The sequence below is a fragment of the Penicillium hispanicum genome (assembly GCF_028827665.1).
Source record: "Penicillium hispanicum strain IBT 35686 chromosome Unknown utg000002l_segment0_segment0, whole genome shotgun sequence".
NCBI classification, from domain to species: Eukaryota; Fungi; Ascomycota; class Eurotiomycetes; order Eurotiales; family Aspergillaceae; genus Penicillium; species Penicillium hispanicum.
In genome coordinates, this window is record NW_026623194.1 from 276957 (window position 1) to 303219 (window position 26263).

A 26263-nucleotide genomic window follows, 5' to 3' on the forward strand; every position below is an offset into this window, starting at 1 on the left:
TTTCTGGGGAATGGTTTCTGCCTCAAACTCACCGCTGGAAATGTTTCGAAATGTCTTTACTGGAACTTTGAAGTGGCGGCTGCTAGAAAAAAACGTCGGTGGAGTTTCCACTCGCCGCCTTCCGTCCCCGCGTCAAAATATATCACGGCGGCGGACGCATTTTCAACGTTCTACACAGGAATGTACGATTTATCGGCAAGATTTGGCAAGACAAGAGAAGAGACCGCGTTTGGATGCTCCTAGAATAAGCTATTTGTACATGGTTTCACACCCCCCAGCGCCCAATTAATGTGATTTATTTGCCCTCCTCAGTACCAGCATTGACGTTAAGACCCAAACCCTGGGTGTCCAGGTACAGCTTGTTCTTGCCGCCGTTCTCCTGCAGAATCTGGGCGATGTGTCGGGCATTCTCGATCTTCCGAAGCTCGATGTAGCTCTTACTCTTCTTGATCGCGTCACCAATCAGCTCGGCCGAGCGGGCCTCACCCTGGGCGCGGACAATGAAGGCCTGCTTCTCCTGGCGAGCCTTGTCAACCATGAAAGCAGCCCGCTGTGCCTCCTGCTGAGCCACTTGTTTGGCCTCGACGGCAGCGGTGAATTCGGGGGAGAAGGTCAGGTGCTGCGCAGAAGGCGATGGTTAGTACAATGGACATACGTGTAGACGCATTTGCATTGAAGAGCTCACAGTCAAAGAAACATCATCAAGAGCAATGTTGAAGCGAGCAGCTCGGCGGGCCAGGTTTTCCCGAACCAATCGGGCAACATTCTCACGCTGGGTGATCAGCTGGCTGGCATTGAACTGAGCAACGACGCTCTTCAGCACCTCGTTGACAATCGAGGGAAGAACACGCTCGTCAAAGTCCGAGCCGAGAGTCCGGTAGATCTGCGGCAAAGCATCCACACGGGGTCTCGACAGGACACGACAGGTAATGTTGACCATCTGCAAATCCTTGGTTCCGGTCAAGGAAGGAATGTTGCGTGGTTTGGCGCGAACATCGTAGATGATGGGGGTTTCAAACCAAGGAATACGAATATGAGTTCCTGCGATGATCCCGAGCTGTCAGACCATGCCTTTGGCATTATGGGGTGAAACTTCATACCTTCGCTGTAGATTTCCTTCCGCACACCACTTAGACGCGAGTACTTGATAGCGCGGTGACCACCATCCACTGGAAGAGCTTGTTAAGGGACCATTTCCACAAAATAAGGCCAGAATAGAGCATACCGTTGAACAGCGAATTTGAAACAGCCCAACCGCCGACGCCGAGCAGGATGAGAGTGCCGGCCAGTCCGAAGCCACCGCCGCGGCCACCACCGCTGGGAAATCCACCAAAGCCACCCTTGCGCTTCTGCAGCATGAGCTGCACTCGCTCCCAGGCCTCCCGTTGATTCTGAGACATGATGTGAGGGTGTGATTGAGGAGGGAATGGATGAGATTGATGAAGACGGGAGTTCGAAGAAGGTGTGGTATTGGGGCGGTCAGCCAAAGTCCGGCAGAATGTCTTTTGTTTCTCTCATCCAACTTTGACCTCGCATCGCCATCAACCTCATCGCAATCATGGCGCCCGACCGTACGGGAAAGAGTGTATTCCTGGGGAATATCCCCTACAGTACGTCTCTCATCTCCACTCCGAGGGTCAAGTCCCTGTCGCATTGCTGACGATCCACAGACCTCACCGAGGAGCAAGTCAAAGACATCCTCAGCACGGCCGGCACAGTCACCAAATTTCGGCTGATGATGAACCCGGAGACCGGAAAGCCCAAGGGATATGGATTCGCAGACTTTGCCGATGCAGATCAAGCAGCTTCGGCTGTGCGCAATCTCAATGACTATGAGATTATGGGTCGCAAAATTCGCGTCGATTGGCCGCATAACAATGAGAAGGACTCTGTGCCACCGGACTATCCCCAACAGGCGCCCCCCATATCCCAAGATCCTACACCACAGATGCAACCTGTTCCAGGGTCGACGCCGCTCCCTCCTCTCCCACCGGGCGTGGAGGTCCCACCGCATCTCGATTGTCCCAACGCCATTTCGCATACACTCGCCTCCCTCCCTCCGAACCAGCTCCTCGACGTCCTCACCCAAATGAAATCTCTTGCAGTGGCCGATCCCGCTCGTGCAACCGAGCTTTTACGTCAAGCCCCTCAGCTTGCATACGCTATCTTCCAGGCTCTTTTGCTGATGAACCTGGTTGAGTACCAACTCCTTGGGTCCATTGTCGAACAAGCCGCCCAGCCCGCGGCAACCCCTCAAGCTGCTCCACAGTACCAATCATATGGCGGTATCCCGGCTCAGATCTCTACTCCGCCTGTTGCGGGTGGCCCATTCGCACCACCGCCGGTGCAGCCAGTGGCTCCCCAGATGCCGGGTCAAGATGAGCTTTTGCAACAGGTCCTAAGCATGCCCCAGGCTGCTATTGATGCATTACCGCCAATGGAGCGGAGCCAGATCATGCTGCTGCGCCAGCAACTGATGCAAGGCGCTATGCGGTGATTGATATGGCCATTTTCGCCTGATATCTGAATCTCCATATCTTCGATTTAGTATTATTTGGGAGGGCCTGGAGTGGCATGGCCTGCTGAGTCTTTTCCCCCTGTTGTCTGATAGTTTTTCCGGCGAAGGACGGCGCATCTGGAGTGATCTTTATTAGTATGGGCCATCTGCATACCAGCTTTCAACCCGGCTGTATTTCTAGAAATTTACTACCACCCCATTTTCTTTGGCTGATGTCCTCTGAAGTTGGAAACAAGTTGGCCATTCCTCCTAAGAATGCTAGTTCGTACTTGTTTGCTTCTGCAGCCTGCCGCGGAGGTGATCTACTTCCAAAGCTTGCAGAACTTGATATTTGGTGCTAGCTATGATCTATAAAAGACACCGCATTTGAAGGAGCTGCTTATAGTCTTAAGTACCGGTGTACACCAAGCCTTGGCGATATTGCATAACAGTTTAAATGATATTAAGCACGCAAGTAAGGTATACTCTCAGAGGTTGTATACTCTCAGAGGTTGTATGCTCTCAGAGGTTGGTGGACTCACGGAAGGAGCTGAAAAGATGGACAACAAAACATAAAAGACGTGCATAATTCATTAACTGGCACTACAGTTTACAAAGACTAGGAAATATTGCCGCTGACAAAATGAGGTGTGAAGACCTCATGTACATATACAAGCCGAGAATAAAAGAAGATTAGACACAGTTCGACTGAAGCCACCTTCATTCTATTTGGAATAACTCATGTGCGTGTGAGCTTCAAGGGCCAATATATGGAGGCATGGCAATTTTATAGAATCATATCCAGCGTTTGAGGTTGTCGTGGACCAACCATCCTACGAGTATTGCTTCCAATCTCGTCCAGCATCTTGTCCAACGATTAGTCGTCGGGGTTATTCGAGACGATTAGCCCTATTCCCCTGGTCCCACGATTATCTCTCACTTCCAACGACTCCCACAACCTCGGTTCCTCCCTCTTCCCAAGACTCGGCTGCTCCGCTCCGCTCCGCCACAGCATGATATTCCGCTCCGCCCATACCACACGTGATCAACACAAACCCTACTATACAGGGTATTAGCAAAATCATTACTGTAAGCCATGAAGATGATAATGATGTTGTCGAAGCTGCTGACTCGAAAGAGACTCTACTGTCCCCATGGCCCCGCGCAGCAACAAGCGGCGTCGTGACGAGGACAACGACGAAGAGGCCGAGTCCGTGGCTGTTTTCGTCCCGTCCGCCCATGATTTGGACGAGGTCCCTGAACTTCGCCGTCGACGAGTACTGAAAAGACCTTACCTTCGTGGGGACCTTGCTCCCATACACTCACTGGAGGAGATCTTTCATGATCTCGCCGCCAAGGCTCTCCGGCTCGGATTTGGAAAAGTCCTCCAACGACTTGCAGGAAGACCACTTCGCGTGGCAACGGTCTGCTCAGGCACTGAAAGCCCCCTCCTTGCACTGGAGATGATCCAGAAGGGTAAGTCGCTTCTCCTCGCGTATACCCACGTCGTGCCTTGGAAGTCACTAACCATTCAACATAATAGCTCTTGGCACAGGCCAGGAATTCCGAGTCTCGCATGTCTTTAGCTGCGAGATTGTTCCGTTCAAGCAGGCGTACATTGAACGGAACTTTGGACCCCCACTTCTTTTCCGCGATCTCCTCGAGTTGAATGGAGATACAGCGTAAGTGATCGTAGCGAGCCAACGGATTTCAGAGATACTGACCCAAAGTCTCTCGTTTTAGCCGAACGGCCTATGGATCTCCGGAGTTAATCCCGGGAGACCTTGACATCTTGATCGCTGGAACCGCGTGCGTTGACTTCTCAACGCTGAACAACAAGCAAAAGACCATGGAGGATATTGGCGAGTCCGGCGCCACCTTCAAGGCCTTGTTGCAATATGCGGCGAGACGTCGACCTCCAATCGTCATATTGGAGAATGTTCGTGGAGCCCCCTGGGAAGAAGCGTGCCAGTACTGGGACAGCATTGGGTACCTCGCCCTTCATGTCATCGTGGACACCAAGGAATATTACATCCCGCAGACTCGGGTTCGAGGGTATCTGTTGGCGATGGATAATAGCCATGGTGGCATTGGCAACAGCGATTGGGCAGACATCTCGGGCCGGTTTTTGGAGCTTGTTTCGGAGTTCAAACGACCCGCCAGCTCGCCAGCAGGAATGTTTTTGCTTTCTGACGACGACCGACGACTGGAGCAGATCCGCAAAGACCTTTCTACACGTCTAGAAGCCAGCACAGCGCGGGCCGAAGTCGCGTGGGAGAGATACCAGGAGCGCCATGCATCCCACCGAACTGAGACTCGTGTAGGAGAGCAGCGACCGATCAGCCGCTCCCAGGGTGGTGGAGTGACTTGCCAGCCACCGGTGTTTTACTGGAACCAATGGTTTAGAGCGCAGGTGGAAAGAATCTGGGAAACCCTTGATATCAAGTTCTTGCTCGGTCTCCAAAAGGAAGTTGACATGAACTATAAAGAGTAAGTGCTCATGATCTGCATGGAATCTGCGAGAATGATGACCAGAAGCTGACGATAGACTTGCCAAAGGCGCTGGTTCGACCTTTCTCAAGGTGTGGATCGCGGCGGTGATGGGACCACTTCGTTCGGGGTCGCCGGCTGTCTGACTCCATCGGGCATGCCATTCATCTCAACGAGAGGTGGACCTCTTTCTGGGCTTGAAGCTCTCTCACTGCAAGGCTTGCCCATCAACAGAATGATTCTCACTAGAGAGTCGCAGCGAGATTTGCAGGACCTCGCTGGAAATGCCATGACAAGCACTGTCGTGTGTGCCGTCATGCTAGCCGCATTATCCGCTGGTTATATGGCGTTGGAACCCGGTCCCAAGCAGGGCGAGAGCCGTAAGCAGATTGAAGAGCAAAGCAGTGTCGAAAAGAAACTTATGCCCACATTTGAGGATTGCACTGACCTTCGCCGCACCGACATCGAAGCTGGGCACGGATTCAGCTCTGAGGCTCGCGAGGATAAAGCGCGCGCGGAGGGTTACGCGAGGTATGCTGCAATCATTCTCAAGGCTGCCCGCACTGTACGTATGTGCTTGTGTGAGAAGCAATCCGGAGTCGAGGAAGATCTCGTCGAATGCGTTCTTTGCCAGCATACTTCTTGCCGCTCATGTGCCGGGAATCCACCACACCCAAGTCAGCCCCTAACGATTCCCCGAAGCTCACCACTGAATTTCATTGCGTATCTGAAGGGCATTTTGCCCATGCGGCTCGTCCTGTCCGGCCTCTCTTCGACGGACTTCAATGGCTTCAAGAGCCGGTTCCCCGAGGATGGAACCTGGCAAACATTCACGGACACTGTCCACTCTGCCCTCGATGACGAGATGCGTTTTGTTGACATCAAGCGCACAGAGTTCTGGACCGTCATCTATGCAGGCCGCCATTCTTCCCTGTATCTTGAAATCCGATACGATCGCACCGGAATCAGGACCGATGACTTGCAGTGGTTGTTCTTCGCAATCCCTCCACATACTTCTCCCGCCCAGTGTCTGCTGAGAGAGATTTTGGCAAAGCCGATTGCACGAATGATCCCTCCCCGAGGATCGTTCTTCGGTGGGTTATGGCAGATATCTGCCCCCATCAGCAACAAGTTCCAGCTTGGAATTTCCGGTTTCGGAGACCAGGTCAAGTCGTTCTCTGCAGAGTGCGGCTTGCTTGACGAAGGAATCGCCAACTCCATGGTCTGGACCTCGGTCCTTGTCACTGGTCAAGATGAGGCCGTTGGGCATCTTGACGTGGACGTCCGCGGCGAGTACGAACTTCTCCCGGACTGTGGCACCGCGCTTGGGTCTATGTACCGCAAGAAGAGTGTAGTCGAGGTCGTTTCCGTGGGCGCGAAGACGGTCGTCAGCCAAGTCCCCGCCGTCTTCCTGTTCCTCGACCCGCACAAGTACGGCTTCGTAGAAAGCGATCCGTACGTCTTCTCGCTGGGGCATCACCGCAACCCCGGATACGCCTCTCGGCTGACCGTGGCCGAGCTGTCGCCTGTCTGGAGGGCCCAGCGTGTCAGTGCCGCAGAGGAGAACGTCAGCGCATATAGTCGGTCCTGGACCGCCGTCCCATCAGTCACCTTGACGCCAGTCTCCTCTCAGCAGATCAGTTATGGCTGCAGGGAGCCCGGTCGTTGCGCTTTGGTTGGAGACCATAGCTGCCGGGAGTCCTACATCACCTTGGTGTCCCTTTCCGCCCCTTCCCCCATTCTCAATCTCCCTCCGGTCGTGACGCCGTGGCGCGCACTGGACCCGGCAAGATCATCCCCGGAACTGAAGGATCTGGTCTGGGCGATCCAAAAGATCGCCACCTCGCCTGCCTCTCAGGACTGGAATGAGATTGTGCTCACTTGTGAGCTCCCCGTCGCAGGCACCTGCTGCGACACCTGTCATCCCCCAGCCCCGTCAATCCTCTGGGGGCGTGATAGGAAGGGCCGGGTCACCCCGTACGAGGACCCGCTGGGCGCAGCTGGATATGAGCGCGCACTGAAGTCAAAACCGCCTGCGTTTTTGGCTTTCAGCCAGGTCGGGTCCGACGGGCGTGGCGAAGTGCGGTTCGCCTTGAATGTGCAGTCTCTGGCCCACCAGGCCTACGGGACTCTCGTCAAGACCGGCACGAATGAGGGAATCAACCTGAAGTGGCGTCTCATCTCCAATGCCTACGATCTTGGTAGGCATCTTCAGTCCCGTTTCACCCTTCTGAGCAACAGGGGAGATCCAGTCCATGCTCAACCGCCCAACTTCCGACAGAGTCTGCGGCCCGAGCAGCTCCGTTCCTTGACATGGATGGTCTCGCAAGAAGCGGACGATGTAGAGCCCTTCACGGAAGAGGAGACCGAGGAGGCATTCTTGCCGTTGATGTCCTGGCGTGCTGAGGTCAAAGCCACCATCCCGAGAACCATCCGCGGCGGGCTCATTGCCGACGAGGTTGGCTACGGGAAGACGGCGATTGTCCTGGGCCTCATTGACACCCAATTCGCGCGCGACCAGGAGCGATTCGCCGAAGCTCCTCACCCCGAAGGATTCATCCCGACAAAGGCGACCCTCATCATCGTCCCCGGAAATGTCTTCGACCAGTGGGCCTCCGAGATTGTCAAGTTCCTTGGCAACACTTACACCGTGCTCAAGATTCCCAGTGTTGCCAAGCTCGGACGAACCGCTCTGAAGGAAATCCAAGAGGTCGATATTGTTTTGATCTCTTGGGCTGTCTTGAAAAGTGAGGCGTATTATGACACCATGCGGCGCTTCACGGGCACACCCAATGCCCCTTCAAGAGCGGGTCGAAGCTTTGACAGCTGGTTCGAAGACGCCCAGCGCTGTATGCGAGAGTTGATTCCTGTTCTGAGAGATGCTGGCCCCGAGGCATATTTGGAAAACGTTCAGCAAAGACGAGCTCGACTGAGAGAAAAGCAACAGTTTTCCACATATGTTCCCTCCCGCCGTCTGAGGGGTCAGGCATTCTCCATTCAGCAGCAGAAGAAACTCCGACAGCCTGCCAAGACTGGGAACGATGGGAATGGCGAGGTCGAGGATGAAGCCGCAGAGGCGGAGGATGGTCGAGATTCCGGTTATGACACAGCCACCGAGGCGAAGGACCGGAAGAAGTTCAACATCCCGTCCGGAAAAGCCGCCCTGCAATGGGGTGACCTGAGACACCCACTCCTCCACGCTTTCAGTTTCACCCGGATCGTCATCGATGAATACACGTATGCCGGCGAGGAGCGGAATGTGTCTCTGGTGAGTTTGTCGGCGCGCTCGAAATGGATTCTCTCGGGAACTCCTGCGCTGGACGAATTTGCCGATATCAAGAGTATTGCTCGGCATCTAGGAGTTCATCTCGGAATTGATGATGACGGCGACGCCCCGACCCAGAACTCGCGACTGAAACAGATTCGCAAGAACCTCACTGCTGTGGAAGCCTTCCAAATGTTCCAACCTGTTCGCAGCGACGCATGGTATCATAATCGCCAGGTGCATGCACAGGCATTCCTGAACCGCTTTGCCCGTCAGAACACTGCTGAAATCGGGACTATCAACATGATCACACACCTGATTCTGTCCGACCAACTTCCGGCGGAACGGATCACGTATCAGGAGTTGCAAAAGCATTTGGTGCAGGCAAAAGGACGAACACGCAAGCTCAGAAACCCAACGGATGATCCTTTGATCTCTTGTCTAAACGACTTTATGCAGAGCTGTCAGCTTGCCGAGGAGGCCTTGTTAAAATGTGCAATCACCAGCAGGCTCACCGAGCATCCGTGGAACATTGAAAAATGCAAAATCCAGCTGGCATCCAAAACGGAGATGCGTCCAAAAACCTTGGGGAAGCTCGAAGGATTGATCAAGCTGCACACTGGGATCGAAAGTCAATGGAGCAAGAATGCGATTGTGTGGGCGAACTTTGTGGATACTGTCTTTGCAACAGACAGCAATTTTGGAGATGACGAACTTGCGAATGAGGCTTTTGACTTTGTCAAAAAGACCCTTCAGAGCTATGACGACTGGATCGGAGAAGACAGCTTCCAGAAGGATCTGAAAGGACAATTAGGAGAGCGACTCAAAAAGGCACGAAAGCTGGCCGCATTTTCTGCAAAACAAGAGACCACCGAGAAAGAAGAACTGCCATTGGAACCGGAACAGAGTGAAGAGGATTCAAAGCCACCGAAACGAGCAAAGAAGACGAAGAAAATAAGAAAAATAGTGAAACCTGCAGACCCAGATCACAGCCCGGAAATGGAAAAAGCATTGGTCGAAGTTGTTGTCAAGGAAGTCGTTGCTTGCGTGCGCGAGTTCATTCAGAATGAGCGGAATATCCGATTCTTCCAAGCCATGATCGACACTCAATCCTCCAAGACCGTTTCTTGTCAGGGCTGCAAAGCTCCTGCTGACGAAAATATCTCTCTGACAGTATTAAGGTCTTGTGGGCATACACTGTGTTCCGACTGTATCATGAACGACTCGTTCGACCAGACCTGTGTGGCAAGTGGATGTGGTGGTTCAGCTATTCTATCGAAGCGGATCTCTGTCAGCACATTGGGCACCGGCTCACGAGCCATTGAAAGCAGCAAACTTAGTATGATGATTGAAACGATCAACAAAGTTCCAGACGATGAGCTGGTCCTTCTTTTCGTCCAATTCCAGGACTTGATGCTGATTGCCTCGCACGCGTTGACATCGGCAAATATTAACCACCGTATGGCACGACAGCAGAGCACAAAAGCCATTCTTGAGTTCATTGCCCCGACTGCTGAGAAGGGCAAGAAAGTGAAGCAGAAGCTACTGCAGCCCAAGGTCTTGATCCTGCATCTTGGAGGCGCCATGGCCGCCGGCTTGTAAGTCAACTGCCTGCCAATAGTCCTTATGACCGGTACAATACTAACAGTTTGATGTCAGGAACCTGCAATGTGCAAATCATGTCATCTTCCTTGCACCCTTGTTTGTGCCCTCGCAGCATGAATATGAAGCAGGGATGACTCAAGCGATTGGCCGTGCCCGGCGATTCGGACAGACTCGTGATGTTCATGTGTATCATATGCTGGCCAGAGAGACAGTTGACGTTCGCATCTTCCAGGATCGAAGTGGCAAGGTCATTGTGGAAAGAAATGGACAGCCACTGCTGGTGTCAATGGAGGAGATTCAGGATGGTGATGTAATGTGTGCAGATCGGCTTCCGGTCGATGAAGAGAGACTATGAGATGAAGGCATCTAATGCTAATATTCATGTGCATGACTATGATCCCCAACATATCACCTCCGTGGAGAATCGGGGTTCACGCTTCCAACAGCCCTAACACGACCTGGACTTGAATGTTACACGTAGCGCACGTTCATAAGTAGTCTACATAACGTCGATTAGTCGTCACTACTTCTTAATTCGGCCACTCTCCACCAGACCTATACTCTGAAGCTCACAACTAAGAAGTCCGATCTAGCTGATCTTGGGCTTGATATCAACACTCCATGAAAACGAGTTCAACTATGCAATGTTCCCAGAATCCTTTAGAGTCCCGAGGTAGTCTTTACAAATAATATTAGCACGATATCCTATTTAGTAATATAATTGTGAGCTTTGATAATTCATCTCCAACTATATGGGCGTCTAGAACGACATGATGCCCGAGGGATGGTCTTATACACGTAAGTATAGATGCTCCTTTCCAAGGTCATTACAGGTTAGAACTAGAGTCCTGTTTGCTTGATGGGAACCTAAATTACACGATTGTTGTGATGCCCGCCAACTAACTTGTCTCGATGTTGACCTGAGCCTTTTCATCTCATCTGCTTCTAACCCAATCCCCCACCATCCATTTCATCCCATCTCATTGTTTACTTTACTTACTCTACAGCTTACACGTTATCAAACACAATCCATCTTAACGCGTCTTTTGATCATTTTACTCGGCTCCAATTATCAAAACACTCCCCGCTTCATCCAAAACCAATTGATTGTTTTCATTGTTACCATGGAGGAAAGTGACGAGATACAACAAGCCAATGAAGTCTTCTTTGCGCTGCGAAAGTCTCCAACACGCGCGAAATGTGATGAAATCGCCCTCTCCATGCTGCAAGGAGTCTCCGTCCGCTGCGTCGACACGCCTGGAACAATGAGCTACACTGTCATTGTGACCAATGCGTACGGCCGGCAAGACGTAGTATCCTTCCGCGACGAAGGCTCCGGACTGTACGCAAAGGCAATCCCACTAGCACGCGCAATCTACAACGAACTCGTCCCGGAGCCCAAATGCCACGACATCGTGCCCGGATCAGGACCGCCACTGTTCATCTACACAATGCCGTACATGCGCGGCGTGGCCGCGTCCAAAGTCCTCTGCACCCAAGCCGACATGACCCCTGAGGATGAGGCCAAACATACCCGCTATGTCCGAGACCTCGCCCGGTACGTTGCCATTGAATGGTTGGCGAAGCACGGAGGTTTGATCCCTATGTCGAGACTCACGCTGTTGTTGTTACGGCACAGGTACTTCGGCCGCGGCTGGAATCTCGCCATGACGCACGATTGTAGCCAGTCCAAGCGGAAGCTGCGACAGACACGCAAGGTCTTGCGAATTCGGGTGAGAAAGCTCCTGAACAAGAAAAGATATCCCAACTCGGTGCCGCGTGCGACAGCCGATCAGCTGGAGGCTCATGTCGAGAGGCTCTTTGACGGGTACGAGCAAGTCGTTACACACGGAGACCTTGTGCCGAATAATATTCTTGTCGATGAAGAGACCTTCGCCATCACGGGGATCGTCGACTGGTCCCTTGCAACGGTGCATCCTTTCGGTATGGATTTGTATGCGATGTTCCTAGCGATGGGTTATGCGGACGAAAGCGGCTGGCATTACTACACCTGTCGACCACGGCTGCAGAGCGCTTTCTGGGAGGAGTTTTTCATGGTGACGGAAGTTCAGCCCAGCGCGAGACAGGCTTTTCTGAGGAAAGTGGAGGCTGCGGCTGCATTGGGCGCTGCCTTGCGCTTTGCGTTCCAACGCAACACGGATGGGTCGGCGTCTCCGAATGAAGAGAAGTCAGTTTATTTGAAGGGCTGGTATGGCGAATTTTATGGGATTGAGCAGGTAAATGACGGTTCTCAGGGCGCACGTGAAGGACTGATCGAAAGAAGTTTGAGGAAGCTGCTCGGCGGATGAGGTACTGTGTCCTTCAGTGGGAAAGATGAAAGATGAAACTAGGTCAAGAAAAAGGGAAATCTGCAATTGAGGCCGAGTGTATCTCGGCGGGATCTGATTCTGGCTCCCATCTCGAAAATCCACGGAGCTCTCGTACTGTACATGGTAGACAAAAAAAAAAGACGCCCTGGAAGATGATCGTGTAGGAGTGTACCTTCAAAATTTTTCGCTTTGATGTCAAAGCGATGGGGATTCATTACTCAAAAAATCCCCGATTATAAGTTCCCCCCTACTGGAATCGTATTATCATCTGAGAATGCTTGTCCCAGTGATAATCCTTTATTGCTGCGGCTGCTCATCCAGAGCGTTGTCCTTCCGCATCATTGTCTCCGGGTTCCACTCGGGAACATCGCGCAGGTTGGTGAGGCCGGCACTGTTCTCGCAAGTATCACGCCCGCTCAGCGGGCCCGGGGCAGGGACTTTAGTGCCAGCGCCAGCGGCTGTGGCAGACTCCTTGAGTGCAGTGAGCAGGGTCTTGACCGACTCCGGGGTCAGGTCCTCGTAGTAGTCGTCGTTGATCTGGACCATGGGGGCATTCACACAAGCACCCAGGCACTCAACCTCGATGTAGGTGAAGAGGCCGTCCTCGGTGGTGTGGCCGGGGGTAATGCCGAGGTGCTCGTTGATGGCCTTGACGATGGCGTCGCTACCGCAGCCGCCAAGCTGGCAAGGGGTCTGGAGAGGATCTATGGTTAGATATGGTTCGGACCGGGTCATAGCGACCAGCATATACTTACAGTGGTGCAGATCTGCAGAAAGTACTTGCCAACCGGCTCGCGGTTGTACATGGTGTAGAAGGTGGCAACCTCGTAGACGCGCATCGGGGGCATCTCAAGCATACGGGCAACCTCGTTCATGACGCTAATGCTGGTGTAGCCGTGCTGGCGCTGGCCAAGGTCCAACAGGGGCATGACGGCGGCCTTCTTGTACTGGGGAGGGTAGCGCTTGAGGATCTCATCGGCGAGCTTGAGGTTCTGATCCGAGAACTTGAACGGAAGGTTCGGGTTGTTGGAGGGGGAGTTTCGATGCTGGACGAGAATTGAGTTGTCAACGCATTGTCCTTGTTGTCTCCATTTCCAAGGCCGTCGGCGCTGGTTAACGCCTGAGGGGCCCGGCCACGGGGATACCTACCACGGCGAGGGAGTCGCTGTATCGTTGCGGGGAGGCGGAGAACGATCTGTATTGGTAGGTTGGGAGCTGTCGCAGCAGCCGGCTGGCCCGCGAAACGGGGAAGAGTTTCGACGCCATGGCGAGAGGGAGGTCAATTGGGAGTTGAGGTTGGATGGAGGAGAATGACGGATCGAGTTGGCGAGGCGTTTTGCGGGCGGCGGACCAATCAGCGTCGACAGATTACTCCCGCCTGCATCGCTGCAACAACAAGCGTGAATCTACGTCTCTCAACCATTCTTTTACTCAGACTCGTACTGAACAGCTTCAATGGACCACTGAAACCACCGTCTGAATAACATTGAGCGTGATCATCTGCGAGATACCGACAGACACGGTTTTTGCAGGAATTGAGTGGTCATACCAGATCCCTCATCCTGTACGGTCTCCCTATCCACCAGCTCACTACTCATTTTCCATCCGGTAAACCTCATACGCGACCACTTCGTATGGATGTGCCTTGATCAATGCCTGTACTGCGTTTCGCATGACCTCGCGCCCAACACACATCACCTCGCCTTTGACCTCCTCCAACTGCTCGACCACGCCAACTGTGCCAATGGTAGGAACGGCACCCTCGTTGGGAAGAAACTGGCTTGTTCCACGCGTCTCGAAGAAAGCTTTGGTATAAGTGCCCCCTGGAAAAGAGCCCGCGCCCGTGGCGAAGATGGCTTCTTTGCAGGCTTCTATGTGGGAAGGTGGGACGAAGAAGACAAGCTTGTAGCGGTCGGGAATCTCAGTGGTCGATGACATTGTTTGATTGTTAGGATGAGATAGTGTCGTTCTTGATGATAATCAAGCAGCTCTTGGAGGAATGGCACTGGACCTCGGAGACCGTCCTGCGTCCCACGTTAGAGCTGGATGTAGGTGATATAATTGACGAGAAGGAAAGTGATCTGCACCCACCTTGTGTGGATTGGATCAAAGAGCTCTACTGGGATAATTGGATCCGAGGCCAGTAGAAGAATCAATTGATGGGCGTCGGGGAGAGAAAGAGCGGGGCATAGGAAGTTAAGACCTACACAGCCAAACCTACAGAGTCGGCTCAAGCACACGCTGCCATCATATCGGAATCAGTAACTAACGATAGCGGAGCTTCGGTTATCAGTTTCACCTATCTATTGCCTATCTATTACCGATCTATGTTTCGAGTAATCATTTTTGGCCCCTTCGATTGGTAAATCGGAAGATTGGCCAGCGAAAGACTTCTTGATTCTAATTGGTCAGGCTCTCCGTATGTACACCGGCACATCTCTGATTCATTATTATCTGCGATCATAGACTGGACAGTTATCCAAGTGCTACGGAATATGGTTTTTTGCAGTGAATTATGTGTTGTCAGACGCAAGAGTGCGTTGCTTTTCAGTGATGCTAGCGACTGGGAAGAGCTATGGATGCGTGTTCAATCAGACATCAGGTGCTGCACTATAGTTACATGGAGAATAGGAAGTACATTACCAAGATTGTGGTCGTCCAGAACATAACATAAACCTCCCTATAAAATTGCAATCGAGGTTGAGATGATGATTTACATAATGTTGAATCACAGGGTATCTTTACACCGAACACCACCACCAATCAGTTACATACACCACCCTCCTATACAGCGATCGGCATGTGCTTCTTAACGTGGGCCTCAATGCGCTCCAGCAATTCCGCTTTCCGCGTATCAGAAATCCAGCTCTCCTGTACACTATTCTCCGCAATGATGCGCCACTCCGGCACCGACAACTGGAACGCCTTCTGCACGGCGCAGTAGTTGTCCAAGATATACCCGCCGAAATAAGCAGGGTCGTCACTGTTGATCGAGAACTTGACGCCAGCCTCAAGGAAGCGGCGGATCGGGACCTGGGCCACAGAGGGGACACAACGCAGCTGTACGTTCGACAGCGGGCAGACAGTCAGCAAGATGCCCTCGCGCGCAACACGCTGCATCAGCTCGGGGTCCTCGACGAGCCGAATACCGTGGTCGATGCGCTGCGCGCCCAGCTCGAGCGCAGTGCTGATATAGGTTGGGTCGCCTTCTTCGCCGGCATGCGCGGTGAGAGGGATGTTCTTCTGCGCTGCCGACGCATAGATATCACGGAACATGTCCTTGGGCGGACCGACTTCGGACGAGGACCAGCCCAGGCCGTGGACGAGGTCCGCTCCGAAGTGCTCGTGCGAGATGAACTGGCCATAGACCTCCTTTGCGGATGAAACGGGCAGATGGCGCACAAAACACAGAATCAGTTTCGTGCTCAGGCCCAACTCGCGCTCAGCACGGCGACAGCCCTCTGCAAAGCCGGCGACAATCGTCTGGTAGGGAATGCCGCGTCCCATGTGCACCTGCGGATCGAAGAAGACCTCGGCGTGATGAACGCCGTCTGCATGCGCTTTTTGGAAATAGGACCAGGCGAGATCGGCGAAGTCTCGTTCAGAGCAGAGGACGGCCATGCCCGCAAAATAGTAGTGTAGAAAGTCGTCCAGCGACGTGAAGCGGTCATAGCGGGCTGTCAAGGCCGCAACTGAGGTGTAGGCCGGGTCGGTCGCCGGGTCTGGCAGGGTGATGCCATTCCGCTCCGCAAGGTGGAAGATCAGCTCGGGGGACATGCAGCCCTCGAGGTGGACATGGTGCTCGCACTTGGGCAGTCCCTGGAGAAACTCGTGCAGATCGGACTGGCACATTGTGGATTGGGAGATTTGGAAGATTGCGAGGTTGTCAGGCTGGCCGGTGGTTTTAAAGATCAACGGAGCGGGCGAGTGTCCCCATCTGGTCCGCCCATCCCGATCTTTTCTTCACCGACGAGTGGATCTATATCGAGTCTGGGATGCCCCCATTGAGCGGGGCAGTGGCTCTGATTCCCTATCTTGCCGCGAGCAAAAGCAGGCGAAAAATTAAAACGCAAGACACCCCCGATAAGCTTTCACCGTCCGTGGATCGGAGGTCTCCGGGCAGAACACTAACGGTGGAGGATCTTCATGCTGCGTCTTGCAAAGATATGGCAAATGGGGAAGAGTAATGATATGTCGCAAACGCTCGAATGTACACGCATTGTTCACATTGCAAAACTCTATTCAAGGACTCCGCAAGTCAAGAGCAAGGGAATACGTAATCGTCAATCATCTACGCCTTCATCTCCGCACCGGCAGCCTTCCGGAGCCGGTTCATCACGGCTGCGGCCAATTCACCATCGCGATCGGATATACCCTCCACGTAGATCACGTCGACGTCGAATTCGTCGAGCGCGCGCAATGCAGCGAAGAGACCGTGTGCAATGGATGCCGTGTCGGAGCCAAGGTGGTAGTCGTATGCTAGCTTGGTGCGGCTGGTAGGGCTGCCGGTTTCTTGCACGGGAATGGGGAAACTCTGCAGGTTGTCAATGGCTGCAGAGACTGGCTTGATGGTGCTGGCCACGACCTCGTCTGGAGCGATGCCGAGACCTTGCTTCCAGTGCCGAGTGCGCACGATGCCAATGTTGTGTGCGCCAATAGCAGTGTCGTGTAAGTCCTTCTGGACGTGGCGCGTCACGCCCGCTGGGCTTGACCCGGACTCGAAGAGCACAACTCGCGCCTTGGGAGAGTAGTGGCGGTACTTCATGCCCGGGGCGCGTGGGATTTCCTTCACATCCAATGTTCCGTCATTGTAGGCCACTACGACGTTCTCCCAGCCAGCGCACTCGCGCAGCTCCTCAATCCCAATGCCACCAGGACGTAAGATGGCTGGCGGGTCACAAATTCCGTCCACGACGGTGCTCTCCACGCCTACGCCAGATGGCCCGCCATCGAGAACCAGATCAATACGTCCTTGAAGATCGTGATAGACATGCTGTGCCGTCGTTGGTGATGGTTTGGTTGAGGCATTTGCAGACGGCGCGGCGAGAGGTCGGTCCGTGGCATGAATGAGCAGACGCGCCAATGGCGAAGACGGCATGCGTGCTCCGAAGGTCGTCAAGTTAGCGGTAACCTCCTGGGCCAGTTCAGACCCAGACGGGTTCGGCAGGATGATCGTCAGCGGGCCCGGCCAGAAGCGGTCGATAAGAGGCTCATATATCGGTGGGATAGAGATACGCGGCGTCTTGGTCGAGCTAGGGCTGCTTTGGGCTGGGTTGAGCAGACGATCGAGCATGTCCAGCGAATCGACATGGATGATCAGCGGGTTGTCCGACGGACGCTGCTTCGCGCGGTAGATTCCCTGGACTGCAGCGGCACGAGTGGCATCCGCGCCCAGGCCATACACGGTCTCAGTGGGGAACGCGACAGGGATATCGCGGGTGCGGAGGAGGTTGGCAGCCTCTTCAATGGCCTTGGATTCGGGTGTCTGGTTCTTGCGCTCATCCGCCCACCATTCCGCCAGAGATCGGTCACCAGGGCCCTGGTTGAGGCGCTGGACAGAGACGACCCGTGTCTCGGAGGTGGCCATCCTGGTGAAAAATCTGGCAAATCTGCGCTGACAAGGGCCAGCAAAAACACGAGGGAGCAGCAATTTGATGTGAGAAGGACCAACTCAATGACGCAGCCTGCGCACACGCAACGAGGGGTGGGATGCAGGGGGCCGAGTCACGGCGAACTCGTGGCAAATTTTTGCTGGGAATTGATGTCTCGCAGCAAAGATGCGTCCGTCCAGGTCTGCTCTAGGGTATGCGTTCGTCGATCATCCCGATTCCGTGCCGTGCAGCCTGGGAGTTTTTATCGTATCGCGAATGCTGCAAAATAGAAAATGGTCGATCCGGCCCGAGAGCCCTGGAGGCCATGACGTCGGATGACTCAGCATATCAAAGTGGATGGCCTCGGGGCCTCGCGAGCCTTCATCACAAGGCAAGATGGAGAAGGGGTAAAAGTATTTTTGAGTATATTAAAGTGACAAACATAGAATAGATTCAAAGGCAAACATCCTATGCTGACTAAACAGAGCAGCCAAACGCAGCGCAGGTTATGGATCATTAAAAAGGCTGTATGTCAACCAGCATCCTCCTGTAGTGTAACCCTAAACATACCGGAGATCTCGCCCAGATAGCACTTATTTGCACGAGACCGGAGATCTGGGTTCAACTCCCAGCAGGGGGGTGCGCCTTTTTTTTTTTTTTCTTGAGATTCACCCATATATCTTCTCCTCTATCGCCTCATGACTCTCCAGTATATGAAGTAGGTGGGTCTGTAATCGGCAGAATCGGGGAGCGGTAAGTCCTTCGACCACTCATATGGTATTAGGTAAGCATATTGCTGCCGGCCTCATGCAGATCCAGAGTCGATCAGCCCTGCATGTTAGCCCTAAACCTCTATCATGATACGATATGGCTCTGATAGTAAAGCAGTGGCCCATTTGTCGTATATCTAGATATTTTGGAACTCTCAATTTGGAAATTACTTCTTCCGACAACTGGCCGAGTACGTGATTTAGCGCAATCACTACTCAGATGTTGAGTATATATATGGGACAACCCCGCACGTCTAGCACAGGAGTACTCAAATTACTAGGTCCCCTCACTCGATTAGGACTTCGTGAAATCCTAACAAAGGCGTCTAGAGACATCTATTTTGCGTAATTATGTACAAAGACTATTCTCTTATTTTTTCTTTCCACCTTTGCCCCCCTTTCCACCTCCGCCGCCTTTGCCCTTGCCCTTATCACCACCACCATTTCCTCCGCCAGCGCCACCAGGAGTCATGATACGCACCTTGCCCACAGGCATAGAGTTGATGATCTCGGTGTCCTTCCAACCTTTCAGTAACTCCCCTTCCCGGGATCGCAGTTGTTCGGCATCTACACGAGAGATGCCAGCCTCCTCGGCATGTTCCTTCTTGACCTTGCCAGTGGTGGTTTCAGACACCCAGCGGCCAATGATCTCCTTGACAGCCTTGCCCTTCTTCACCGTACCCGGCTGGAGCTTCACTTTGTACTTGTAGCGTCCAAGAGCACCCCATGGCGCACAAACAGGAATGGCAGCGAGAATCTCGTCATTGGGAGTAGGTGTACCGACAAGAGCGGGAATCCAGCTCAGATCAGCGGCTTCGGCGGCCGCAGTCTCCTCGTTGTAGTCATCGCCTCCATTCTCAGCAAAGAGTGCCTGACGCTTACGCTCCACTTCGGCGGCACGTTCGTGCTGCGCCCGACGGCGCTGCTTCTGCACCTCAGCCTCCTGTTCTCGCTGGGCTTTAGCTTCAGCAGCCTGGGCCGCCTTGGCGGCTTTGCCTTTGCCTGCACCAAGGAGACGAAGAGCGAGCTCGCGCTCTTCGTCGTCTTGGTGGGCGTACTTGGCAGCCGCCCGCTTCTCCTTCGCTCTCTTGCCTCGTGTTGGGGCAACACGGGCAGGAGCTGCTTCCACTTGGCCTGGTCGATCAACAGACTTTCCTTGCCGTAAGGCACGTCGCTCTCGTGCCGAAAGCTTCTGCTCCTCTTTCTGGGCGGCGTTCTTTTGGTCAGCTGTTGATGTTATTTCTTCGTCCGCAGGCTCCTCATCCTCATCCGCACCATCCTCGGTGTGTTGGGTGGCCTGGACAGCCTCCGGCTCCGGTTCCAGCTCTTCATTCTTCTCATCATCAAAATCAGAACCAGGCTCAGATTTCGGAGATTGGCGTTTTTCACGAGGTGGAACCTCAGAATCACCTCGCTGGAGAGGGTTTCTAGCGGGTGTTTTGTCCTCGTCTTCCTCTTCCTCTTCCTCTTCCTCAGATACACCACCCTCTTTCTCCACGTCTCCTGTGAATTCCGGCTCAGCAAGTGGCTCAGAAGAACCTTGCTCAGTCGGGGACTCTTTGGCTTCCGCAGCCGGGACCTCTGCTTGTGCATCACCAGTGTCAAATCTCTGTTTGTGGTTCCGAACACTTTCCTGGCTTATCTGAAACAGGATAGCGAACCCAAGGACCAGTTGCGATGGAGCCAAGAAGTTCTTCTCCCCCTTGATTTGGAAATCACCCGTGGGCAGGATTCCACCGCCAGTTTCCGCAGTCTTTGATACTTGGTGCGCGTACACCCACCATGCAGACATGACGGCCTTGGAATCCCATGCTACCGAGGTTGCCACACACAGGTTACCGGCCTGGGAGAGAGTGCTGGGAGAAATGGGGGAATCTGCATTACCGGGTCGGTTCTTGACCACAATTGGCAGTGCGCCCTGTAGATTAGCATGGATAAATATGTCGCCCTTGTTCAGATACCGTCGATAAAGCATTTCTCCCTGCATAGCATCTCGGGCTCTAGCGTAATTGTCAACATTATCACCTAAATAAGAGCGAAAGTCACGCACCCTAGGACTAAGTAGCCTTCGGAAGAGATGAAGAAGACGAATTTCTCAAACCAAAATGGCAAGCGAGCCTGCCGCAGGACTTGCTTCTCCTGCTTCAGACTCTTCTTGAGGTCGGCCGTGACCTTTTTCTCGTGGCTTTTCAGAGCCTTTGTAGAAGACTGGACCGTCTTCTGCTGCTTCTCCGATGCGTGCCTCTTCTGCTCATAGTATTGTGTAGCATTAGACCAGGGCGAGAGACTGAGGTCGATGTCAATGGTCAGCATTCGCGCAGTAGCGTTGGCACGTTGCTGTGCCTCCCGCTCGTCCGCCTCTGAGTCAGAATCGGACTCGTCGCTAGAAACAAGCTCCGCTTCCTCATCTTCCTCTCCTGCTTCATTGAGCAGGAGTGTAACAGTATTTTCGTACAGCTTGAGAGGCAGCTTAATAATCTGCGCAACAGGGTTGCCGCGACTCTGTTCCATCTCGATGAGTCGCGCAATCTCACCCCAGTCCATCCCCTGCGCCACCAATCCATTCACAGCATCCATGGCCTCTTGGACGCGGTACATGTTATCCTGAATAGCACCTGCCTTGCGGATATGAAGCTCCTGCGCATCCTTCAATGCATCAATGCGCTTCTTATGCTCATCTCGCACAGAGTCTAGTTTGCGCTTGGCCGCCTCCTCGCGCTCCGTGAGCCTGGACTCGAGACGCTGGGACTCCAGAGATGAGTAGTATTCGTCGACCGTCGCATTAAAGCGCTCAAATTCGAGAATCTTGAGGCCGGGCTTCTCCTCAAACTGCCGGGGTTTGAAAGGATGGTAATCGTCATACAAAAGACCCGGAGTCTTCGATGCAGTCTCGCCTTCGGCGGAGGCTCGTGCATCCTCCTTCGCGACAATGTATCCTTTGTGATTCTCGCCAACATTGAAGCTGTTGGAAACTCGCCGTGCTTCCTCCAGTACCTCTTTCACCTTCTGCATTATAGATTCATCCCCCAGAGCTTGATCCAGTGGCGTAGCCGCATCAAGCCCCTTGACTGCAAAGGAATGATCCAGCAAGAGGGGAGGATATTCAGGGAAGCCCTGCGATAGGGCCTTGCGCAGTACGTCGCTGGCCTTTTTCTTCGACTTCTTGGGCGCATTTCCCTCTTGCGCAAACAAGGCCCGCGCCTTCTCCAGTGTCTCCTTGATGCGCTCGGGCGTGATATCGGGGACACCACTGTAGTTCTGTTTGTTGGTGATATTATATTTCAACCCAAGCTTGATCTCCTCCTCCTGACCTTCGCCGGCATTGACCTGCCGGAATAGCGCGATAATAGTGTAGTCGTGATCCGTGACAATGATGTTGCCACCGGCGAAGAACTCGAGGAACAGATGATATGCACCATCGCTGAAAGAGATGTCAATGATGCGATCAGTGCCAATCTGCGAAACGCCCGTGATGCGACGCGACTTGAGGAACTTGCGCAGGCGAGTTACGAAGGAGGAGGGGGCGGTTGCGGCTGTGCGGGAGTACTGTGTGACATGAGTGCGGAAGCCAGAGTCCACGATGAGTTGGCGGCGGTGGTCTGGTTTGGCAAGCTTGAAGAGAAAGATTCGCTTCAATTCTGGATTAGTAAAAGGCTTTCTTTCAGCGTGCTGGAGGAATTGGGCATACCGAAGAGAGGTCGTAGATGTTGGATACCCGGAGGTTGACCAGCTCCCCAGCCAGCTCCTGCGTGATGACCTGAGGCCGATGAGTGAGGTGTCGCTTTCAAAAGAGCAATTAGCACTCTACCTTGACGTCCAGCGAAGAGAATCTCTGCTTCATCGTGTCCGGCGAAGTTGCAGAGAGAAAGGAATTTTCGAGCGTGACGTATGCGGGGCAGGAACCGAGTCGGGCTCCCTTCTGGGCAACACGCGACTTAGTTAATTACCCACCGCAGACTATGTCATACTTTGGGGCAGAGCCCATGCTGCAGCTTCTATTACGTCTGGTATTCCATGAGGTCCCATTACCGGGATTCATTCTTTCTTCCTTTTTTCTCTCTCTTTCATTGCAGACATTAGCGTTTCAGCCATGGGAATATTAGCACGAGCCACAACCGCGACCCTCTGACCACTCAACAGACAAGACGTGCTTTTGCTGAATGTAGAGAGCAAATATGCAAAGATCTATGGAGTCCTCAATCCCTTGAAACAGCCAACTAGGACCAATTGTAAAATAAAGAAACCATATCACGCCAGGACCAGCCAGGAAGAACATTGAAAAGAAGAAAGCACACTGACGAAGACAGGAATTGCAACACAAGCCTCCAACCACTCCACAATATGAGACACGGCTCGTATTTACATCTGCCGCAGTCCTTCGGCCAGACGCCGCTTGCCAAACTCCCAAGCATTGAGCAGACCTTGTTCGGAAAGGTCAATGCTCTTCATGTTCGGCGCATCCGCAGCGGGCGCACGACTGACTCGCGAAGCGATCATCACCGGATCAGTCTCAAGGATAATGCCATCGTCGATGGTCTCGTCAATGGTGAGAGAAACAAGGTCGTAGTTCTCAACGATGGTACGCTTATCAGTGGCACCCCTGTTCAAGGTGTTGGTTAGCTTCACCTCCTTAATACCATGCCGTCGCATAATGAACGTACTTGAAAAGAATACCCATGGCGTCCCGTAAGGACAGAACCACGTTATACAGCAGCACCTCGTTCTCCTCGGCGCTTCCCACCACATAGAGCATCACATCACTCTCCATCTTGAACACCACAATGCGGTTGTCGTACAGGATCACATCGCTGGTGGACTTGTTGGTCTTCTCCAGAAGCCCCTTCTCGAATGCTCGCTGTTCCTTAACTGTAGGGTAGGGATTGGCGCCGGGGAAGTCGGTGGAGTTGGGTGTGGTGCCGGCGGGGGGATGAGGCGCGGAGTAGTATTTGGTGAAGATGCGGGAGCCATCGTCCGCCGACATGACGAGGACCGCATTCACGGAGAAGAGAGACAGAGGGCCGGGCATTGTGTTGTTTTCTGTGGGGTTTGTTGGAGCAATTGACACGAGAGCGATTGTTGATGCGCCCAGGAGCCAGACTGGCCGCAGGCGGAGACGCACTAAAGTTGTTCCGGTCACATCAGACATTCATCAAGTCAACTACATTGGCACAACATTTAAAGGATTTAGGGCTGACACCATAGCAAGCAACCATCTACTCTGCCTTTTTTATTAATTGTGGGAGACCAACTATTCTATTTGGATTAGCGGGTTGACGGTGTTTGGCTGGGGAAAAGACCGGTATAGATCATCTCATCTACACGTGAATGAAGCAAAACATACAAGGGACTGGAAATACAGGATTGGCGCTCTAGTTTGACGAGTCCATCCAGAAAGAAACAAAGAAGGAAAGACGTATACACATCAGACTCTCAAAGGGGCCTTATTCACAAATGGCTTTACGCAGACATGAGTAGCTCAGACAAATAACAGTGAAATTCAAATTGTGCAACATATCAACTCGGTATCCTCGCTCAAGACTGAGCCATACATTTCCATGACATGAGTGGCGTTATGTGCATCACAAAGGGGGTATGATAAATATGGCGAAAAAGCAGGTCCGATATCACATCAATTCGTCCAGTCCGGGATCAAGAAAATAGAGCAGCTACGACTGCGTCTGCTCGTCCGGGTTGGGGCGGTTGAACCACGGAATCCAGCTCGCACGGTTCGCTTTCTTGCGCGCAGCAGCCTCTTCTTCCTCGAGCTTTGCCGTTTCGCTCACGAGGCGCAGGGGGCGCAGCTTGTTCTGTGTCATCACAGCCCCTGTATAGTTATTCATCCCGCTGCTGGAACGAGGCGGGCTGGACGTGTTTCCGGTAGAGCTTGTGTCTCCGGGAATATCGCTGGTGACGCTTGGCGAGCTGCTACGCCCGGCGCGATCGGGCTGGCTGGACATCGAAGGCGCACGGCTTATGCCAGAGACATAGCTACCGGTCCCCGAGAACATACTCTGGCGTGACCCGGGTCCCATGGCAGTAGGGCTAATCGGTCCACCAGAAGTGCGTCCACGGTACATCTGGCCGACGACGGAAGCGGCCGATGGCTCGACCTGCTCAGAGCGGGCACGGCGGTGACTGGCCCTTATTGACTGGGCACGAAGGGGAATCCTGGGCGCAGTTTCGGGATTCTCGTTAGGGTTGACGTGGGGAACTGCAGGTGGAGGCATCATGCTGGCCCGGCGGGATCGAGGTTGAGATTGAGGTTGAGGCTCGGATTGAGGCTGGGGCTGAGAGCGAGGGTTGTGGCCTGAGACCACTGACTTGGCCCGCTGTAGGAGCGATTGAGCGGGAGCGTCTTCCCTTTCTGGGGGCGTAGGAGGAAAGTCTCTCTCGTTGCCATCTGCCGCCTGCTTTGCCCTGGGCCCTCCATTTTCGTTTCGGTCCAGAACATGCTCAAATCCATCGTGTTGCAGGACTCGACTGATAATGCGCTCAATGTAGAGAGTCAATGCTTTGTTCTGGTCTTTAAGAGACTTGATCTCCAGCTCAAACTTGCGGTTTGGGTCTGTTTCTGACGGTTCTTCATCCACGGACTCGAGCTCGTCCGCCAAAGAACCTAATCCACCACTGGAATGCTTGCCCGGGTGAACATCTCGCATGAAATCACCCTTGGAAAAATCGCCAGTCAGTGTCTTCTCACTGAGAAGGAGCTGGTAGCTTTCATTATCCTCCATCAAGCGAGCGTTGGCCATCCGGGCTTCAAGGAGTTCTTTCTCCAACTCCCGCTGTCGACCCCCTCCGCTGTTCTCCATCTCAACAAGCTTGATTTGTGATTCAGCCAATTCCAATCGTAGAGACTCAATGAGTTTGTCTTTCTGGAGAAGAAGGTTCGAGTTGTTGCGAGACGGACTGCGCTCCAGTTGAGACGATGGCGCGAATTGGCCCTCCACGTCCGGCGAGGCTCGATTGCGGAAACTGGCTGTGACGAAGTTAGTCTTCAGTAACTTTCAAAAGCTCTCGATCGCAGCTTACAAGAACGGGAAACTTGGTGGCGATCACTCTCTGCGTTGATGCGCAAGTCCTTCTGCGCCACCGAGTCCTTCAAACGCTGGATAGTCGCCTGTAAATCCTCTTCCCGGCTATTCTGCTGCTCCTTCTCTTGAAGCATCGCATTCCGCTCCATTTCCTGGTTCTGCTCCAGATCGCGGATCATGCGAGCCTGATTCCGAATTTCGCTACTCAACGTCTCAATCTGCGTCTCCCGCTCATGGGCTTGATCTTCAAGTTTGCCCTGCTCGTTGATTGCTTCGTCAAGGCGCATCTGCATGACGCCTAGCTGCTTCTGAAATTGTTCGCAGACGGTTTCGGCTTTCTGTAGTTGGGCACGCAGGTCCTCGACGAGGGCGGCGTTCTGGGCCCGCGCCTCCTCCTCGGAGGGCTCGCTGGAGAGTCGGGGCATGCTCGACATGCTGAGATTGAACCCGCGGGGCTTTCGGGCGGCTGCGCGCGCAGAGACAGGTGTAGAACCTCTAACGGAGGGGGAGCGGTTGAGGCCGTTGGACGCTGCACTGGGTGAGCGTGCATGTCCTCGTGTGGTGGACCCGTTGGTTGAAAGCGGATCTGCGGTCGTTGATTTGTTGGAACTGCCGGGAGTTCCAGGCTTGCGAGGCGTTGCTGACATCGTACAGAGTCCCGGCGCCCGCGGACTCTGGGCA

At 53.5% G+C, this 26263-nt stretch overlaps 11 protein-coding genes across 11 annotated transcripts; 3 read left to right on the top strand and 8 right to left on the bottom strand.

The window, feature by feature from the left end:
- Positions 1-295: 295 nt before the first annotated feature.
- N7459_001890 (prohibitin subunit PHB2) lies at positions 296-1400 on the bottom strand (the record flags this gene model as incomplete). The annotated part of the gene is made up of 4 exons (XM_056941075.1): positions 296-619; positions 686-1041; positions 1101-1169; positions 1226-1400. 4 exons carry the CDS (start codon positions 1398-1400, stop codon positions 296-298), a joined length of 924 nt encoding a protein of 307 aa, XP_056802930.1.
- A 158-nt stretch (positions 1401-1558) lies between these two features.
- Positions 1559-2497, top strand: N7459_001891 (putative polyadenylation factor subunit CstF64; the record flags this gene model as incomplete). The annotated part of the gene is made up of 2 exons (XM_056941076.1): positions 1559-1610; positions 1671-2497. 2 exons carry the CDS (start codon positions 1559-1561, stop codon positions 2495-2497), a joined length of 879 nt encoding a protein of 292 aa, XP_056802931.1.
- Positions 2498-3651: 1154 nt separating this feature from the next.
- N7459_001892 (putative SNF2 family helicase) lies at positions 3652-10212 on the top strand (the record flags this gene model as incomplete). Its single annotated transcript, XM_056941077.1, has 5 exons — positions 3652-3973; positions 4041-4179; positions 4241-4987; positions 5057-9850; positions 9912-10212. 5 exons carry the CDS (start codon positions 3652-3654, stop codon positions 10210-10212), a joined length of 6303 nt encoding a protein of 2100 aa, XP_056802932.1.
- Positions 10213-10981: 769 nt separating this feature from the next.
- On the top strand, positions 10982-12166 carry N7459_001893 (phosphotransferase family protein; the record flags this gene model as incomplete). The annotated part of the gene is made up of 1 exon (XM_056941078.1): positions 10982-12166. The coding sequence occupies one exon, from the start codon at positions 10982-10984 to the stop codon at positions 12164-12166; it is 1185 nt and encodes a 394-aa protein (XP_056802933.1).
- A 318-nt stretch (positions 12167-12484) lies between these two features.
- On the bottom strand, positions 12485-13453 carry N7459_001894 (complex I 24 kDa subunit family protein; the record flags this gene model as incomplete). Its single annotated transcript, XM_056941079.1, has 3 exons — positions 12485-12880; positions 12943-13233; positions 13337-13453. 3 exons carry the CDS (start codon positions 13451-13453, stop codon positions 12485-12487), a joined length of 804 nt encoding a protein of 267 aa, XP_056802934.1.
- Positions 13454-13777: 324 nt separating this feature from the next.
- N7459_001895 (uncharacterized protein) lies at positions 13778-14125 on the bottom strand (the record flags this gene model as incomplete). The annotated part of the gene is made up of 1 exon (XM_056941080.1): positions 13778-14125. The coding sequence occupies one exon, from the start codon at positions 14123-14125 to the stop codon at positions 13778-13780; it is 348 nt and encodes a 115-aa protein (XP_056802935.1).
- Positions 14126-14971: 846 nt separating this feature from the next.
- aah1 (adenosine deaminase) lies at positions 14972-16039 on the bottom strand (the record flags this gene model as incomplete). Its single annotated transcript, XM_056941081.1, has 1 exon — positions 14972-16039. One exon carries the CDS (start codon positions 16037-16039, stop codon positions 14972-14974), a length of 1068 nt encoding a protein of 355 aa, XP_056802936.1.
- Positions 16040-16478: 439 nt separating this feature from the next.
- On the bottom strand, positions 16479-17774 carry N7459_001897 (L-threonylcarbamoyladenylate synthase; the record flags this gene model as incomplete). Its single annotated transcript, XM_056941082.1, has 1 exon — positions 16479-17774. One exon carries the CDS (start codon positions 17772-17774, stop codon positions 16479-16481), a length of 1296 nt encoding a protein of 431 aa, XP_056802937.1.
- Positions 17775-18918: 1144 nt separating this feature from the next.
- Positions 18919-22389, bottom strand: N7459_001898 (putative DUF814 domain protein; the record flags this gene model as incomplete). Its single annotated transcript, XM_056941083.1, has 4 exons — positions 18919-20548; positions 20599-22178; positions 22237-22305; positions 22357-22389. The coding sequence occupies 4 exons, from the start codon at positions 22387-22389 to the stop codon at positions 18919-18921; spliced, it is 3312 nt and encodes a 1103-aa protein (XP_056802938.1).
- A 518-nt stretch (positions 22390-22907) lies between these two features.
- N7459_001899 (coatomer subunit zeta) lies at positions 22908-23574 on the bottom strand (the record flags this gene model as incomplete). Its single annotated transcript, XM_056941084.1, has 2 exons — positions 22908-23148; positions 23210-23574. 2 exons carry the CDS (start codon positions 23572-23574, stop codon positions 22908-22910), a joined length of 606 nt encoding a protein of 201 aa, XP_056802939.1.
- A 640-nt stretch (positions 23575-24214) lies between these two features.
- Positions 24215-26229, bottom strand: N7459_001900 (uncharacterized protein; the record flags this gene model as incomplete). The annotated part of the gene is made up of 2 exons (XM_056941085.1): positions 24215-25527; positions 25581-26229. The coding sequence occupies 2 exons, from the start codon at positions 26227-26229 to the stop codon at positions 24215-24217; spliced, it is 1962 nt and encodes a 653-aa protein (XP_056802940.1).
- Between the last annotated feature and the right edge of the window lie 34 nt (positions 26230-26263).